Raw genomic sequence first — 20,051 nt, 5'->3', positions numbered from 1 at the left:
AAACAACCAAATTGATTAACAAACCGTTTCTAACTTTAGAACACATTGAGTTACTTACACAGTTCACTACATCGATGAACTGTGGGTGCTGCTTCACATGTTTTGACTGTTTCAGATTTATTTTTTTACATTACTGTTTGTACATGGACAAAAGAAGGACTGGCTGTTTATGTTGTTCCCTGATAAAAGACAAATGTTTCTTCTGGTACCTGCTCATAAAAAAAAAGAAAACAGTTTTATATACTGTTGTTAACTTGTTGCTCCAGAGTACCTGTTATATTGTTCGGATAACATTACTTTAAAATAAAAGCGTGCAAAACACTAGTTTTTACTTCATTATTGAATTTGGCGCATAATGCGATTAATCAGGATTAATCTCAGAAAGATAATGCGATTAATCAGAGAAATTTGTTCAACTTTGCCCTAATATATATATATATATCTATATATATATATATATATATATATATATATATATATATATATATATATATAGATATATATATATATATGCAGCAGCTGATCTGAACACTGTTAGTTAAACTAAGACACATGATGATGTCACACAGGTTGGAAACATGCTATTTTACCTGTGAAGGAAACGCCTTTCGAGAGTTGAAGAGCACAAAGAAGGAGTTGGTACCTTTGTGATGGAGCCTGATGGAGCCTGATGGAGCCTGATGGAGCCTGATGGAGCCTCTAGCTGTTGTCTACCTGAAGTTTACCTGCAGTCTACCTATAGTCTACCTGTCCTCTACCTGTCTTCTCTACCTGAAGTCAACCTGATGTCTACCTGTCGTCTTCTTGAACTCTACCTGTCCTCTACCTGAAGTCTACCTGAAGTATACCTGAAGTCTACCTGTCCTCTACCTGAAGTGTACCTGTCCTCTACCTGAAGTGTACCTGAAGTATACCTGAAGTCTACCTGTCCTCTACCTGAAGTGTACCTGTCCTCTACCTGAAGTGTACCTGTCCTCTACCTGTCCTCCACCTGACCTCTAGACCTGAAGTCTACCAGTCCTGTCGTCTTCCTGCAGTCTACTTGTTCATGTGTTAGCGGTCCAACTGTAGACCGAGAGGATCTCTGACGCCCTCCATCAAAGATTCAGCAGCCGCCCGGCTCAGGTGACTACGAGCCGCCTCACCTGCTCAGGTTTCACTGAGACGCTCCGATAGACGCAATGTGTGATGGTCTCCATGACGACCATGTGGTGTCGGGGGGGGGGGCACAGACAGGTAGACAGATACTCTACTGTCAGGGGGGTCAGACAGGTACTCTACTGTGGGGGGTCAGACAGGTATATACATATATAAAAACGTGTATATATACATATATATATATTTGAATGTAAATGTTTAAAATTTGTAACTGTTAAACATTGTGGAAGCTGATGTCTAAAGTAAACTGTGGTGACTGTAGCTCAGTGTTTAGCATGCCCGTCTTTTCAATTAGAGGACCGGTGGTTCGAGCCCCGGCTCTGCTAGTCCAAGCCGATGTGTCCTTGAGCAAGACACCTAACCCCGAGCCGTTGCTGTGACTACGTTGTAGAAACAATGTAAATTGCTTTGGATAAAAGCATCAGCTAGATGTAATGTGAACCTGAGGAACTTGCAGTGCATGATGGGAGCTGAAGTCTTAAGTCTGTATGTATACATGTATATATAACCTCCTCAGGTTAAGTCAACCTGAGGAGGCTGCAGACCATGCTCAAATAAATATGAAACACATGTCATTTGTAAGGATAATAATTGCATTTAATGACAGACAAGCAACAGTTAGTGAGATCTTTCTTAGCAGAACCACCAGAGTACCAGAAGACCCCACAATCAGGACCGCGTGCAGTCCACCCAGCACCTACATGTCAGATACGATAACAAAGGAGGTGGCTCGACCAATCGGGAGGCTGCTGCCGGGTCACACGGGCATCTGCAGCTGAGAGTACTCGTCCTGCCCCTCCTTCTCCTCCAGGTGAGGCTCTGCATCGTCAGCGTCCAACTAGAGACCACAGGTCAGAGGTCAGGACGGCACATGTACACATACTGTATGATAGTAGTGAGAGTATTCTGATACTTTTAAAAGTAAGTTATAAGTAAAAGTAGCAATACCACAGTGTAAAAATGCTAAACACAACAAATATTAAACAACTTTAATAACTTCCAAAGTATCATCAACAAAATGTATTTAAAGTACTATTAAAGTATTATTAAAGTTTCAATCCCTGAAATCATGAGCAGAGCCTGAACCCATCATGAGAACGTTATAATTTCCCTTCAGCCAGTACTCATGTTATCTGAGCTGAGCCTGAACGCATCATCATGTAACTGAAGTGAACCTCCTGCTGGTTCTCAGTTAGCGGTGCTGCTAACATTACTAGCTCTCCTCCTGCTGGTTCTCCGTTAGCAGTGCTGCTAACATGACTAGCTCTCCTCCTGCTGGTTCTCAGTTAGCGGTGCTGCTAACGTTACTAGCTCTCCTCCTGCTGGTTCTCCGTTAGCAGTGCTGCTAACATGACTAGCTCTCCTCCTGCTGGTTCTCCGTTAGCAGTGCTGCTAACATGACTAGCTCTCCTCCTGCTGGTCTAAACACTGATTGGTTGTGAGACTCACGCTCTGCAGCTCTCTGCGGTTGAAGAGGCGGGGCAGCAGCAGCATCCTCACTGGGATGGTCAGCAGCAGCACGAAGGGGAACGCCAGCGCCGCCGATGTCGCCATGACGACCCACAGGAGAGACAGACAGGTCAGCTCGATGACAGTGAACAGGTGCATTCTCAACGTCCGCACCTGTGAAAGAGCAGAGAGAGTATGTGATGTGCCTTTTTATAGGGACTTGTTTGCCCAACTGACTTTGACTTGATGTTCCCTTCAAACAAGTCAAGTCCAACAAGTCCCAAGTCATGTCCAAAGTCCGATCTCAAGTCAAATTCCAAGTCAAACAAGCCCCACGTCAGTGTTAGACCAGCAAGTCAAAGTCAAGTCCAGGTCAAGACCAACAAGTTTTAAGTCAAGGCCAACAAATTAAGTGAAGTTTGAGTCCAACAAGTCCCAGTCCAGAGAGGTAAGCCCAGGTTCAAGCTTCATGTCAAGATTTTAGATTCAAGCAAATACCAACAAGTCCCAAGATAGGTGAGACAGGAGGATGATTGCTAAGCTCTCATCCCTGATAAACCACGCATCCCACCCCATGCAGGACACTCTGGCAGCGCTGCACAGCTCCTTCAGACACCGGCTGATTCATCCCCGGTGCCTGAGGGAGAGGTACCGTAAGTCCTTCCCTCCCGCTGCTGTCAGGCTGCACAACACACTGAGCTTCCAGTAGACCACAAACACTTTAATCCCTTTTGGACACTTTATTCACTGTGGCCACTTTAATTGCACTCACCTGGTGCAATATAAATACAATTTAAGTACTTGTATATACTTTTTTATTCCGTCTGTATATTTCATTCAAAATTGCTACTGTATTCTCTTCTTGACTGTTTTTTATTAATGTTTACTGTTTATTGTTTATATTACTTGATTTTGTACTTGATGTCTTTACTATGTGTGTGCAAGGCTGCTGTAATCCTGCAATTTCCCCCCTGCGGAACTAATAGAGGATTATTACTTATTTTATCTTAAATAAGGAAACAAGTTGTTAAACCAGTCTGACTCTTGTTCAGAAGCTCTGGCGTGGCCGATGTGTCTGTCCTCCGCCAGGGGGCGGGGCTAACCTTGCGGACGTAGTTGTGGTCAGGGTGGTACTTCGGGGGCATCAGCAGCAGGATGAGTCGCTCAGTGAGCTGGATCCCATTAAGCGACATCACACCCATGTAGAGGAAGATCCCAAACAGAACCGCCAGGGGGATCTGACGCAGAACCTCCCCGATCACAATGGACAGACCTGAGGGGGGAATCCAGAGCAGAAGAAGTCGTAAAGGTAGTAAATGTAGCAGCAGGTAGAAGTACACTGCAGTGACAGTCATACCCACTAAAACTGCCACCAGGAAGCCTGTCACCCGCTGCTCCTTGACCTCCTGGATGCGCGGCTTGTCTCCCGGAGCGACGGCTTTGCTCATGACGGTGAGGGCATTGGTGTGGGTGACGGAGCGAACTGTGGCAGCCGATAGCCAGGGCAAACCAAACAGGGCCGAGACTCCACCCACCACCACGATGATGAGGAGATCCAGGTGAAAACCAGTTCCCTTCACCAGCATCCTCTCCTTCTTACTCACGATCAGCCTGACGGACAGACACAAGAAGAATTATCTCAATACCCTTCACTAAGAAAATAAATACAAAGGCGAGAAGAAAATGTTGTACGCTGTGATCTGGGACTCCATGAAGATGAGGATGAAGACGAGGATGGCCGGCAAGATGCTGGCAGCCATCATCCAGACAGGAAACTGCCCGTCCGACCCCAGAGGAGAGATCCACCAACCACGCTTCTCCGGACTGGACACTGAGAATCCACTGGGCACGTTCAGCTTCTGTTAGCCGACAGGAAGAGGAGGGGCGGTTAAATGTCTGTCCCAGTGTGTTGTGTCCACACAGGAGTTATGTGATTGTTAGAATCGTCCCAGGTCTGACCTGGGTGTAGGTGTCCTCCACGCTATAGTCCACCAGCACCATGATGAGGATTGCAATGGGGACTCCAAAGTCTCCGATGATCCTACGGAGCTGAAAGACAGAATGCCACTTTATTGACCAGTGGTTTGATCGCCAAAAGTAAGAACCAACATGCGTATTCAGGTACTTGTACTGACCCTGCCGGGGAAGAAGGAGCTGTTCTTGAACTTCCGCAGGTAGAAAGCGATGAAATATGTTCCCGCCATGAGAACAAAGGACAGCAGAGCTGTGTTTGGTTCTCCAACAACTTTCCCAGGATCCCCAGCAGCTGCAGTGTAGTTACACACAGATGGAGATACTGTGTTGTTTCCATGGAAACAGTTTTGGAGAGGATGCTCCTGGAATATCTAGAAAATACAAAGAAGAGACTCATTGAGGTTCTTTAATATCCTTTGAAGCACTAACACTTGATCAACTTCGTCAACACTTCTAGAAACAACCGGGTGCCTTTTGTTCAATCTGTACATGATCAATGATCTTACTTAACAAACCTTTTGTAAGGCAACAGGGTCGCTATAGACCTGTGACCTCTGAACTCACCTTGACCAGTTTGGCGAAGGTCTCATAGATGAAAATGAGGGAGATGAGGAAGGAGAAGATCTCTTGAGTGAAGCGAGAGACAAAGCGAACCAGGATGCTTCCCTCGAAGGCCACAGTGAGAAGAACGATGAGGACCAGCCAGAAACCGATCCAGACCCGACCCGTCAGATATTCGACCCCGTTGGCTTTACAAAACTACACATGAACACAGCAGAGAGGATTACAAGGAACAGAAGACAGGTTAGCTAACGCGATGCTTAGCATTCTGGACATATCTGACGGAGACCATGTGTTTTGAACTAATTAACTGTCTCTCCACTTATTGATCAACACTCCCAGTCCGTCTGCAAGCTCACCTGTTTCACTACAGGCAGGTTCCCCTCACTTTCTACCGTGGACAAGGAAATAAAACACTGATTCTAGAGAGGCATATTGCCTCAGATCCTATCTTGATCCAGGTGTGTGGGGTTCCTGTCAGGTGAGCTTACCGTGTAGAAGGCCTCTTCAAACACCAGCAGTGGTCCAGAGAAGCCAATCACTAGCAGAGGCTGAGCCCCCAGCACACTGAACACGATGCCATGCATCGCCGTGGCCACGATCAGCTCGGACACACCAATCAGACCCTCAGTTTTCTCCCCTGGGGCCACAGGAACAGAGAACAGAAGAGACGAGTCTTTAAGAGGCAACCTTTGCACCAATCAACATGCAGCAATTTAAAACTTGTCCAACCAAATCTCAAAAGGAAGTTCAGCGTCTGTCAGAGTTTCTGAAGTCAAGCCTCACCCAGAAGTCCTCCAAAGGTGATGGCAGGCGACAGCGCAGCAAAGTAGATAAAGACGATGGCGGCCATGCACTGAGGGTTCAGAGCATCTCGAATGTCGCTGAGGTACTGAGGGTAGCGCCGAGTCACGTCTTTGATCAGACCTCCGAACAGACGGCCTGATCTCCTCAGTGGTTCGTCACCGGGTTTGGAGGGCACGAGGGAGTCTGGTAGATAAGAACTGAGCTCTGTTACTGTCCGTTCATCGAGCTGACATCACAACATCACATTGATCACAACATCAAGGATGCATAAGATTCAGTAAGATTGGCACTTCACACGGAGCTCCTGACAAAAGAACTTGCCTGAGCCCTTAAATTAATCTACTTTTATCTGGAATTAAAGCACTCAGCATTTTGTTCTGAAGTCTGTTGCATGTTCTTTTGGGAGAATGGCATCAAAGCTCAAACCTGCTTGTGAAAAAATATTCAGTGAAACGTTTCAAGACTAAGCTTTGCTTGAAGGACTTGGAATTCAGTGACGAGGCCAATTCAGCAAACCGGAGAGGCTCAGAGACGGTGATTGGACTGTTGCACTGAAGCTGTGAACCAACATTTTACACTTTAACTTTCAACTTTCAACTTTGCAAACAATCATTTTGGAACATTGTCTTTACGGTGGTGCATCCTGGTGGCCAGAAGTTTTAAGATGCTGTCCATAGAATCATGTTCTGGTACCTTTGTGGTAACTCATCTCCCGACTCTGCTCTCATTTCCTGACCTCCTTTTACTCTCTCTTATCTAATAAAAGCTAAAGCGTTTGTTAACGACACAGACAGAAGAGGAGCAGCAATTCAAAAAGGTCTTGTCATGATAACCGACCTCCGTCCGACTGAACGCTGGTCTGTTTCTCCTGCAGTTTGCTGCTGTTCTCCTCCTCCCTCTTTCGCAGCATTTCTCGTTGGAAGCGAGCGACCGAGCGGAGCAGCTCGTCGCCACCGACGTCAGAGGGAGGGAGGACGACGCTGCAGTCCAAGAACCGGTTGATGGCCGTCAGCAGGTCTTGCCGGTCATCGGCTTGGTACGCCGCTTCGTGAAAGAGCTGAGGGAGCCGACAGAGGCAGAATTAGGATAGTGGTAAAAAATCCAGAACATTAGCAGATGGTATTAAACCTGCAGGGACTCACCTTGTCTGACATGAGTGTAGAGATGGAGCGTCCAATCTGGTGGTAGTCAATGTTGGCGGTAGGCGGACCCAGCAGGAGGAAGAGGAACCTTACAGGAACCGGAACCTCCAGCACTGACTCCAGCAGGACCGCCTCCTGCAGCCGCACGAACGCCATGGACGGCTGCTCTAGGAAACCCACACTGCCTGCAGACACATCAGAGGGATGCAATAAACCCACCGAACCTCACGCTCTACAGACGCAGGAATAAAGGTGATGACGTGATGCGTACCCACGAGGACGACGGTGGCCTCAGCTCTCTCTGGGATCTTCTCCATCAGCTTCACTTCATGTTTGGATCTGGATAGACTGATGGGCAGGGCCTCTTTCTGACACACACACACACACACACACACACACACACACACACACACACACACACACACACACACACACACACACATATATAATATATAAATATATACAGAGAGAGAGAATATACAGTAAAGAGCCCTTTTCTGTTATTCAACATTGGCTAGTTAGCTGGCTAGCTTGTCCATCACTAAAACTGTCTGGTTAGCTGGCTAGTTTGTCTATCACAAGAGCTATTTGGTTAGCCGGCTAGCTTGTCTATTGCTAGAGCTACTTAGTTAGCTGGCTAGCTTGTCCATCACTAGAGCTGGCTAGTCCTCGGAGCCTGCTCGTAGTCTCCTAGCGGCAAGGAGTGAGGAGTGAGGAACCGGAGACTGTTGATGACGAGGGCAACTCTCCCCGTGATTCCCTCATCATTTGACGTCAGAGAGATTTTCTATAGGCCTAGACTGCTGGGGGACATCTTAGGATACACTGAGCTCCTCTTCTCCTCTTCTCTTCTTCTTTCTCTCCTCTTCTCTCTCTCCTTCTGGATAAATTATGGATCGTGGTTATCTGGACCAAGTCCATGCGTATACTACTCATTATATGAATAATTCATGTAATGTCATATTCATGTAATGTGCTGTAACTCTGTTACGTTGTTCATTCTGGTCACATGACCTCTATTGCTTCTGTCCATCCAGGGAGAGGGATCCTCCTCTGTTGCTCTCCTGGAGACTTCTTCCCTTTTTTCCCGGGACAGAGGATGTCGTATGTGTACAGATTGTAAAGCCCTCCGAGGATAGTTTGAAATTTGTGATTCTGGGCTTTACAAAATAAACTGAATTGAGTTGAATTGAATTGTTGGGCTCATTTCTTGTCACCAGTGTAACGTTAGCATTAAAGCATCGTGGAAGTAGCAAGGTAGCTAGCTAACTAGCCGGTCTATGCTTCATCTGGGACGACTGTGGCGCAGTGGTGAGTGGGGTTGTCCTTCAATCAGACAATCGGTGGTTTGATCCCCGGCTCCGGCCAGCCCATGTAGATGTGTCCTTGAGCAAGACACTAAACCCTAAAGACACTTAACCCTACATGTCTCCCGTAGCTGTTCTACGGTGTATGAATGTTAGATAGTCCTGATGTGGCTCCTTCATGGTAGCTCCTCATCAGTGGGTGAATGATTCCTATGTAAAGTGTCTTTGAGTATTCAGAAAAGCACTTTATAAAATCAAAGTATTATTATCCACACACTCAGTATTAAAGCCAAATAAAAGCAATGTGACATTGTGCTATTTCATCTGCGTCTCTTAGCCACATGACTCAGGAAACAGCTGGTATAGGTTAATTTGACCTCCGCTGAAGCTTGAGGTCATTATCAAACTTTGAGTCTATAACAGATTCTTATTACCTTGGACTTCTCTCCGTCAGCCTCTTTGTGATTCGTCAGATTGATGGAGGGCTCTGATTGGCTGTTGTGGTTGTCCATCAAGGTGGCCATGTTGGCTGCAGAGATGTACTTGCTGAACAAGCTGTGATCTTTCTCATCACTGGGGTGACTGAAGAAACAAACACAATACTTTTAGGAAAGATATGTTCATGTTGCTTTCCTAAGCAGCAGTGGATGAATGAATCATTAGATGGATGGATGAATGAATCATTAGCTGATGGGGTTAGCTGAAGGTGGATGGATGAACCATGAGGTGGATGGATGAACCATGGGGTGGATGGATGAACTAATGAGGTGGATGGTTGAACCATTAGATGAATGAAGCATTAAGTGGATGGATGAACCATTAAGTGGATGGATGAACCATTAGGTGGATGAATGAACCATTAAGTGTATGGATGAAGCATTAAGTGGATGGATGAACCATTATGTGGACCTGTGTCTGAGGAGCAGAGCTCGGAGGACGTTGGCTCGGTTTTCAGCTTTTATCTGATCTGAGATCACCATCTGCTCCACCACCTGCTGAGCGATCCCTGGCAGAGTCTTCTGTTTCAGATCCAGAAGCACCGCCCCTGAAAACACAACGCCGTGACATCACTACACACTGCCACAACGCCATGCCATCACAGTGACAACACCACACTGCCACAACGCCATGCCATCACAGTGACATCACCACACACTGCCGCAACGCCATGACATCAGTGACATCACAGTGACATCACCACACACTGCCACAACATCACATGACATCACATGCTGCCATGAGGGACAATTTAGGACCAATTTTCATCAGATTTGTAATTTGTTCATCAATTTTCATTTCGCCATAAATATCTTTCTGACCTCAATCTTTAAACTTTAGACCAAATCAACTCCGAGAAAATGTTCTTTGGAAAATTTGAAGGACTTTCATACTCTAACTGGGAAGATAAAGTGGTGCGTTTAATGCAATCGTGTTTCCTTTAATTAGTCTATCATTTGGGGCCAGAATAGAGAAATGTTTGGCTTTACTAATTCGGTGTTTTAAGGGGTTTATTCTTCCAAAGGAAAGGGAACAATGGAGGATCTCTGGCTACAGACGGATAGAAGTGAAGACAGACTGTGTGTGATTTTAAGTCTGGACTATGGTGCTCTGCAGACTCTCTCCACCTGGGGCAGAGAGCCTTCTCACCGTGGGAGATGGTCTTCCGGAGCTCCAGCAGGGACCTGAAGGACAGCGAGGCCACGTGGGGCCTCCCCCAGCGCTCCGTCTCCTCCTCCACCTCCTCCTCAAACTTGATCCAGCGGGCCGTCTCCCTCCACTGCAGCTCCTGGTTCCTGTCGATCACCAGCTCGTTCAGCTCCACGAACACCTGGGCAGAAACACCAACGGTCACTCGTGAGGACGCTCAACCTTCTCTGTGACCTCTGCGGGCCTCAGCCCGACCTTGAAGGCACACCATGACCGTCTCAGGGTGGGACCTGATCTACACCCTGAGACTCTAAACCTGTGGAGACCACAGATGCTTTACACTTGCCGGGTTTCAGAGAACTTTTTAAATGGCCGAAAAATAAGAAGTGGAGAGAGAATTTAGACGTTTTATCAAATTTAGACGTTTCCATTTTGCTTTTCTATACTTGACAATGATATTAATTATGCAAATAAAACCCCAGTTTGTGAGATAAAGACCAGGATCCAGCTTGAATGGACCAGTTCACAGGCTGAACCCGGACCAGTTCCTGCTTTACAAAAGTTCTTCTGAAATCAGGTAATGAAGGAGTTTTCTTACGGTCAAAAATATATTAAAGTACTCAAACTCAGAATGATTTAAACCAAAGTGAATCAGACCAAACCAAACCAGGCCAAAGTGGACTAAACCAAGATTAACAAAGACAAACTGCTCCAAAATACATTTCAGGCTAAATTATGTCAGAAATCCGGTTAAACAGACTTATTTATTTTAACTAAACCCAACTCAAAGAAAATCAGCAGTACCTTTCTGGGTCCAGTCTTCAGGTCCAAGCCGACCATCCTGAGACCGAGACTGAGAGAGACTGACCTGAGTCCACCTCCCTCTACCTGTGAGACTCTACCTGTCTGACTCTACCTGTCTCACTCTACCTGTGTGACTCTACCTGTGAGACTCTACCTGTCTGACTCTACCTGTGAGACTCTACCTGTCTCCCTCTACCTGTCTCCCTCTACCTGTGTGACTCTACCTGTCTGACTCTACCTGTCTGACTCTACTTGTCTGACTCTACCTGTCTGACTCTACCTGTGTGACTATACCTGTCTGACTCTACCTGTCTCCCTCTACCTGTGTGACTCTACCTGTCTGACTCTACTTGTCTGACTCTACCTGTCTGACTCTACCTGTCTGACTATACCTGTCTGACTCTACCTGTGTGACTGTACCTGTCTGACTCTACCTGAGACTCTACCTGTATGACTCTACCTGTTTAGCTAACAGGTAGTTAGAGCACTATGAGTGAGCCCCTGACCTCGTGAGGAGTCCGGTCTGGTTGCAGGTGTTGCAGGTGTTGCAGGTGTGGCGGTGTTCTGATCTGATCTTTGGTGACGTGGCCGATCGGCCCTCTGGAGCTCCGCTTCACCAGGTGACGCCTCACGGCCGGAACATCATCCAATCGGTGACCTGTATAAGTGTAGGATGAGGTCAGAGGCTAAAACCGAACTCACACATGTCACACACATGTTTACATGACTTTTGAGGACATTGCATTGACGTACATTAATTTCCTGGAGACCTGCTCTGACCCCAACCTTCATCTGAACCTGCACCTCTAGATACCTGACCCCAACTTCTTCCTGAACCTGCACCTCTAGATACCTGACCCCAACTTTTTCCTGAACCTGCACCTCTAGATACCTGACCCCAACCTTCACCTGAACCTGCACCTCTAAATACCTGACCCCAAACTTCACCTGCACCTCTAGATACCTGACCCCAACTTGTTCCTGAACCTGCACCTCTAGATACCTGACCCCAACCTTCACCTGCACCTCTAGATACCTGACCCCAATCTTCACCTGCACCTCTAGATACCTGACCCCAACCCGGACCTAAACCTGACCCTTAAAACCAGGTCTGAACCCTCGAACCAGCCTTTGAAGACGTGAGCACCGACCAGAGTGTCCTCACTATGAGGTAAAAAGCAACAGGAACAAACACACGCTGTGGTCTCATGGGAACTTTTTGCAGTCTAACAGAGTTTCAGGCTCGATTGAACTTCAATGAAGAATCTGTAAGACGAGACATGAACTCTAAATTATCCAATCAGCTAAACACACACACACACACACACACACACACACACACACACACACACACACACACACACACACACACAGGTGTGTTTACCCTCTGCAGTAATCTGCAGGTGAGTTTCAGGTTTCTGTAAAAATTAGATTTTCTCTGAAAGACAACGTTTTCACATCATTCGTTGTTTTCCTGGAGACAATCCTCCAATCACATTCCAGCAGAGGAGTCAGCTGACCGAGTGATTCCAGCAGCTCAAGAAGACAAACAGGCGGTACTCACTGAGATCGGCCTCCTATCAAACAACACACATGATCAATACCGGCTTCATGTTGATCCGGGAGACCGACAGGACCAGGACCAGGACCAGAACCAGGACCAGGACCAGAACCACACACAGACAGAAACAATAGATAGAGGCCGTGGGCTCGGCATGTAGGAGGACCGCATTGTGTTCAGGTCACATGATGAAGATCCAGAAGGGACAGGAAGCTCTTTCATGTAGGAAAACATTCCTTCAGTGTGTCTTCAGCCAAAGTGCCCCAGTGCATGCTGGGAGAAGCTAATCTGCTGATCTTAGTTTAGCAAGTTAGCACGCAAACATAATAATAATAATAATAATAATAATGATAATTGTATTTATAAAGCACATTTCTCAGACAAAAGAGGTCACAAAGTGCTGTACAGTTTAACAATCACAGTAAAAACACATTCAAAGATGGAGTAAAAATCACAATAAAACAAGTAGTCAAAAATAAATAAGGTAAAACACATAAAAATACACAAAAGGATCCAGTTCAGTGCTACCACTGTTATTTCAGACCCACAGGGACGCTTTGTTATTGTATCAGGGTTCCTCTTCCACAAGCCTGTCGTATTGGTTAATGTGTATGCCCCAAATTGGGATGATGATAAGTTTATAGGCAAAGTTATTTCATTAATACCAGATTTAAACTCGCAACAACTAATTTTTGGGGGTGACTTAAACTGCACAGTCAATCCAGTATTGGACCGTTCTAAATCTACAAAACCGTCTAAAATGGCCCAATCATTATCCCTTATTATGGATCAAATAGGAAGCGTCGACCCGTGGCGTTTTTTATTTCCACTGAGTCAATCCTTCTCTTATTTCTCCCCAGTGCACCGTTCATACAGCAGAATAGACTACTTCTTTATTGATCGAACCCTTCTTCCCTATGTCAGTAGAGCTGAATATTCAACTATAGTTGAATCGGATCACGCCCCAGTGATACTAGACCTCACATGCGCTTTTAATAATTCAGAACGCCCTTCTTGAAAATTAGACAAAACCTTGCTGGCCGACGCTTCTTTCTGTGAATTGATAAACAAAAAAATTGATGACTTTTTAGAATCTAATAAAAAAGATAACGTCTCCCCGTCCTTGCTTTGGGAAACATTGAAGGCTGTGATCAGAGCTGAGATTATATCATATTCATCAAGAACCAACAAGATGAGGAGGAATGAACAGGAGCAGCTTATTAAATCAATAAACACAGTGGATGCTCAGTACTCTATGTCACCATCCCCTGAACTCTATAAAAAGAAGCTAGACCTGCAAACTCAATACAATTTGTTATCAACTAGAAAAGACTGAAAAAGTGTTGTTAAAATCACGTGGACACATTTATGAGCATGGAGAAAAAGCTGGCCGCCTTTTGGCTCACTAACTTACATGTCAAACTGCTGCCCAACAAATTCCACAAATAAGGAAAGTGAATGGTGACTTAACTAGTAGCCCAGGAGAAATTAATGAAACATTTACCTCATTCTACTCAAACCTGTATACGTCAGAAATGACAAATGATAGAACTGACATGGAACTTTTTTTTAATAACCTCCAGGCCCTTCCATAAACATGACATATAAGTCAAAGACTGAACTTCCATTACAACATTTTGAAATTATTAAAGCAACAATGGCAATGCAAAGTGGGAAGGCGCCTGGCCCAGACAGATGTGGCTCGTACCGTCCCATCTCTCTCCTAAACAGCGATGTTAAGATCCTGGCCAAAGCTCTTGCCCTACGCCTAGAAATCACAATGAGTGATGTGATCTCTGCTGAGCAAACCAGTTTCATTTTGGGGCGACACTCATTTACCAATGTCCGTCAGCTTTTAAACATTATACACTCCCCTATGTCCAGTAGGGTACCAGAAGTGGTCATCTCGCTGGATTCAGAGAAAGCTTTTGACAGGGTTGAATGGGAATACTTATTTACATGTTTGGAGAAATTTGGCTATGGCCCTAATTTAATTTCATGGATTAAACTACTATACAACTCACCCAAGGCCTCTGTAGTTACAAATGGTAAGAAATCACAGTACTTCACATTGACAAGCGCAACCCGTCAGGGTAATCCTATCAGCCCGCTGCTATTTGCTTTGGCTATAGAGCCCTTATCTATCACACTCTAGTCGTTAACGACAATAAATGGAATTATTAAGGGAGAAGAGGCATACAAATTATCTTTATATGCTGATGATTTATTACTGTACGAATCAGACCCTGTTCTAAGTGTACCTCACATTACCCACACTTTGTTAAGATTTGGTAAATTTTCTGGGTATAAACAGAATTTTAGTAAAAGTGAATGCTACCCTGTTAATAACTTAGCGCTTCAAATTCAGGATAACGTATTGCCATTCAAAATGTCAAGAAATGGTTTTAAATACCTGGGCATTAACATCACAAGAGATATGCAGAACCTTTACAAAGAAAATGTTTCTTCTCTACTTGAGAAAGTTAAAATGGATCGTAAAAAATGGAAAACAATTCACGTATCCTTAGCAGGGAAAGTAAATTGCATAAAGTTGAATGTGCTCCCCAAATTTCTTTACCTGTTTCAATGCCTTCCACTCTACCTTCCTAAGTCTTATTTTAAATGTATTGACAAAGCTTTCACCTCATTTATATGGAATGGCAAGACTCGGCATAATCCAATTCAAAGTTCTGCATCGAGTCCCTTTTATCAAAAGCAAGATTAGCTCAAATATACCCCAACTCGGATGCTAGTTGTAGCAGATGCCATCACACCCCAGCCAACTTAACTCATATGTTCTGGTCATGCCCTGCTCTGACATCTTACTGGTGGACGATCTTTAAAACACTTTCTGAGGCTCTTATTATTGATCTCCAACCCAACGCAGCTTTAGCTATGTTTGGTGTCACAGACAGACAGACAACACTGTACAATAACAAAAAAACATAAAAACATCATGGCGTTTATGACACTTCTTGAACGTAGAAGAACATTCTTGCACTGGAAATCAACAAACCCACCCAAGACATCTGTGTGGTTTGGTGACCTGATGCAATTCATTCATCGAGAGAAAATTAAATACTCGCTGAGAGGGTCAAGGAACAAATTCTTTTCCACCTGGGACCCGGTTCTGACATACTTGGGTAAACTCAAAACTATGCCTGATGCCCCCTAGCAGTATATTTTGTTTTTTTTTCTTTTTTTTTCTTTTATTCATGTTTTAATCTGATTGTTGGATAGGCGATAATTTGGACGCTCTGGTTTCTGCCTACTGGCCAGAACTGCTGCCAAACAGTTTGTGGATATAATTGTGTGATGTGATGACTGTTTGATGTGCAGAGTGAAGCAGGTGTGTTTACGTTTAGATGTACCAGAGATATGTGTGTTTAGGTGCGTGTATGTGTGCAGACGTCTGGCTCGGGGAAATGAGGTGACCTCTTTTTATTTATTTTTATGTATTTATTTTCCTATACTCTAGGTGGGTGTACCAGTGGGAGGGGTGGGTGGATGGGGTGGGTATGTTGTATGTTTGTATATGTCAAAAAAAGCAATGGAAGTGTCAGTTGAAATGCATGTTTGCCATGTTATGTGTCTATCAACATTTCCAAAAATAAATAAAAAAAAGATAAAGAAGCAGGTCATTTCAGGAGTTTAAAACAAACGCCAGCGTGAACAGATAGGTCTTTAGTTGTTTTTTAAAAGACAGGACAGAAACAGCAAACCATATTTGTGCAGGCAGAGCATTCCAGAGCCTAGGGGCTACTGCCTCAAAGGCTCGGTCACCTCGGGTCTTTAGGCGAGTGTGAGGGACGGACAGGAGGTTCAGCTGGTTGGACCTGAGGTTGCGGGCTGTTTGATAAGGGTGAAGTAGTAACATGAGCTAACGATGAGTAAACACAGCTGTTTCTGTTTCTGGTCTCTTGTCTCACTCTCTGTATATATTCTTTTTTATATGATGTGTATATATAAACACTCACCTAAAAGATTATTAGGAACCACCATACTAATACTGTGTTTGACCCCCTTTCGCCTTCAGAACTGCCTTAATTCTACGTGGCATTGATTCAACAAGGTGCTGAAAGCATTCTTTAGAAATGTTGGCCCAAATTGATAGGATAGCATCTTGCAGTTGATGGAGATTTGTGGGATGCACATCCAGGGCACGAAGCTCCTGTTCCACCACATCCCAAAGATGCTCTATTGGGTTGAGATCTGGTGACTGTGGGGGCCATTTTAGTACAGTGAACTCATTGTCATGTTCAAGAAACCAATTAGAAATGATTGGAGCTTTGTGACATGGTGCATTATCCTGCTGGAAGTAGCCATCAGAGGATGGGTACATGGTGGCCATAAAGGGATGGACATGGTCAGAAACAATGCTCAGGTAGGCCATGGCATTTAAACGATGCCCAATTGGCACTAAGGGGCCTAAAGTGTGCCAAGAAAACATCCCCCACACCATTACACCACCACCAGCCTGCACAGTGGTAACAAGGCATGATGGGTCCATGTTCTCATTCTGTTTACGCCAAATTCTGACTCTACCATCTGAATGTGTCAACAGAAATCGAGACTCATCAGACCAGGCAACATTTTTCCAGTCTTCAACTGTCCAATTTTGGTGAGCTCTTGCAAATTGTAGCCTCTTTTTCCTATTTGTAGTGGAGATGAGTGGTACCCGGTGGGGTCTTCTGCTGTTGTAGCCCATTCGCCTCAAGGTTGTGCGTGTTGTGGCTTCACAAATGCTTTGCTGCATACCTCGGTTGTAACGAGTGGTTATTTCAGTCAAAGTTGCTCTTCTATCAGCTTGAATCAGTCGGCCATTCTTCTCTGACCTTTAGCATCAACAAGGCATTTTCGCCCACAGGACTGCCGCATACTGGATGTTTTTCCCTTTACACACCATTCTTTGTAAACCCTAGAAATGGTTGTGCGTGAAAATCCCAGTAACTGAGCAGATTGTGAATTACTCAGACCGGCCCGTCTGGGACCAACAACCATGCCACGCTCAAAATTGCTTAAATCACCTTTCTTTCCCATTCTGACATTCAGTTTGGAGTTCAGGAGATTGTCTTGACCAGGACCACACCCCTAAATGCATTGAAGCAACTGCCATGTGATTGGTTGATTAGATAATTGCATTAATGAGAAATTGAACAGGTGTTCCTAATAATCCTTTAGGTGAGTGTATATATATATATGCTCTCTCCTGGCTCAACTCATATCTAACAAACAGACAACAGTTCATCAGCAGCTGCAGCTGCACCTCCTCCACTGCTCCTCTTCTCAAGGCGTCCCCTAGGGTTCGGTGCTCGGTCCTCTTCTGTTCATCCTCTACCTGCTCCCTCTTGCTAACATTATACATCAACATGGTCTCCTCTTCCACTGCTACGCCGAGGACGTCCAGCTCTACATCTCCACAAAGTCATTACCACTGCAACTCACTCCACTCTGACCCTAACTCCTAGACCCTAGACCCTAACCCTCTACATCTCCACCATTCCTCCCTCACTACACTCCATCAAGCCCTCCCTCTGGAACTCTCCCTAAACTCACCAGACTGCTCTGATCTTTCTTTATTCAAATCACAAATCAAACCCACCTCTTCAGAACTGCTTTTATTGTGTGACTGTGTGCTCCATGTTCTTATTGTTCTCATGTATTTATTTGTTTTATTGTATAGCTTTTAGGATGATTTAGAAATGTTGTGTAAAGTGTCTTTGAGTACCATGAAAAGCGCTATATCAATTAAATGCATTATTATTGTTATTATTATTGTTATTATATACATGTATATACATACATATACATGTTTATACATATAAATACAGGTTCACTGACTCTTGATGCTGTCCAGGTCGACACACATCAGCATTTCTGCCTCGTCAGCGTCATCAGCATCGTCAGCATCGTCAGCAGCGGCAGCGCTTGTCATGATGGAACCGGCTGAGAGTCCGTTGTGATTGGACGAGAGGGTTGGAGTGTCACTGTGAGGGGGAGGAGCTACGCGTTAGGCGGTGGATTAAAAAGAGAGATGAATCCCATATTTACCTGTCAGGTGTGTGACTCACCCCTCCTCTCCACTCTGACTGTAGGACTCTTCCTCGCCCTCCTCGTCCTCCTGGTCTTCTTCTATGGTGGCTGCAGCGTTAGTGGTGGAGCCTCGCCTCCTCTTCCTCCTGCTCTCATTGGGCGGTTTGGACAGCGGGTGATGGACGTGGAGGGAGAAGTGACGGTGATCTGCAGCAGGGACATGTATTTAGGACCGGTATCAAGGACCCCCTCCAGGGACGCCATGGACCCCCTGAAACCTCGAACAGCGTTTTGGTTCCCTACCCTCAAAGTCCTGCTCATCGTAGACTCTACTTTTCCCCGGTGGGCTGCGAGCTGCAGGACCAAGGATCTGCTGAAAACCCTGAACCTCAAAGACCTTGTTCAGGTCATCCTCTTCTTCATCAATATGGACACGTGGAGGAGGAGACAAAGGCTGGAGGAGGAGAGAGGACAAGATGTAGTCCAAGATTTCGTCCAAGATCCCCTGAACGCCCCGTGCTCTTATAGGTCCCCTGAACGCCCCGTGCTCTTATAGGTCCCCTGAACGGCCCATGCTCTTATAGGTCCCCTGAACGCCCCATGCTCATATAGGTCCCCTGAACGCCCCGTGCTCATATAGGTCCCCGGAACGTCCCGTGCTCATATAGGTCCCCTGAACGCCCCATGCTCTTATATGTCCCCTGAACGCCCCGTGCTCATATAGATCCCCTGAACGCCCTATGCTCTTTAAGGTCCCCTGAACGCCCTGTGCTCTTGTGACCGCTCATCTCGTTCAACGTCACGTCATGTCCGAGATGAATAAGATCATCTAATGAGACTCACTGCACACAGACTGACCTCGGCACCAGGACCCAGAGAGTTTTGGTGGTTGCTCATGGCTCCTTCAGGGGTCAGAGGGCAAAGTGTGTCTGATGTTCAGCGGGTGAGTTCAGGAAGCACCTGGGGGAGGAAACACTGGAGGTTATCAGGGTTTAGTGAATGAAGGTGAAGTGATTACCGTCGCTGGAGGGTGAAGATGGAGTGTGTTGGCTCCCAACATGGCAACATAGCCAGTTCTAACAGTGCTGACAGTGCTAACAGTGCTAAAAGCACTAACAGCGCTAACAGTGCTAACAGCGTTTCCTTGAATGAATGAAGTCAATGAGTGAATGAATTAAGAAATGAGAAAATGACTGAATGTATTAATTAATTAATTGATGAGTGAATGAGTGAGTGAATGAATTCATTCATTTGTGAATGAATGAATGCGTATTGAGTGAATGGGTGAATGAGTGTTATTAATTAATGAGTGAATGAGTGAGTGAATGAGTAAATGGATGAATACATGACTGAATGAGTGAATGAATAAACAAATGAGTGAATAAATTAATGAATTAACGAGTGAATTCAATAATTAATTTCTAAATGAATTAAATAATTAATAAGTGAACAAATGAATGAACAAGTGAACAAACAAGTGGATTAATTAATTAGTGTGTGAACGAGTGAGTGAGTGAATGAATGAGTTTTAAGGTCAAAGGTCACACTGTCAGCTTTAATACTGAGTGAATCACTTTAGTGTTTCAACTGCTCTTATTGTCACTGTGT

At 45.1% G+C, this 20,051-nt stretch overlaps 1 protein-coding gene across 1 annotated transcript; it reads right to left on the bottom strand.

The window, feature by feature from the left end:
* Positions 1-1,915: 1,915 nt before the first annotated feature.
* On the bottom strand, positions 1,916-19,340 carry slc4a2a (solute carrier family 4 member 2a; the record flags this gene model as incomplete). The annotated part of the gene is made up of 21 exons (XM_079214144.1): positions 1,916-1,996; positions 2,608-2,781; positions 3,711-3,880; positions 3,965-4,218; positions 4,300-4,466; positions 4,567-4,656; positions 4,743-4,952; positions 5,146-5,340; positions 5,634-5,782; positions 5,929-6,132; positions 6,787-7,006; positions 7,092-7,276; positions 7,363-7,459; positions 8,833-8,980; positions 9,308-9,443; positions 10,046-10,226; positions 11,356-11,507; positions 18,252-18,397; positions 18,482-18,650; positions 18,747-18,897; positions 19,302-19,340. 21 exons carry the CDS (start codon positions 19,338-19,340, stop codon positions 1,916-1,918), a joined length of 3,318 nt encoding a protein of 1,105 aa, XP_079070270.1.
* Between the last annotated feature and the right edge of the window lie 711 nt (positions 19,341-20,051).

This window comes from Taurulus bubalis (genome assembly GCF_910589615.1).
Source record: "Taurulus bubalis genome assembly, chromosome: 1".
Classification (NCBI taxonomy): domain Eukaryota; kingdom Metazoa; phylum Chordata; class Actinopteri; order Perciformes; family Cottidae; genus Taurulus; species Taurulus bubalis.
This window is presented reverse-complemented; position numbering and strand designations above follow the sequence as displayed.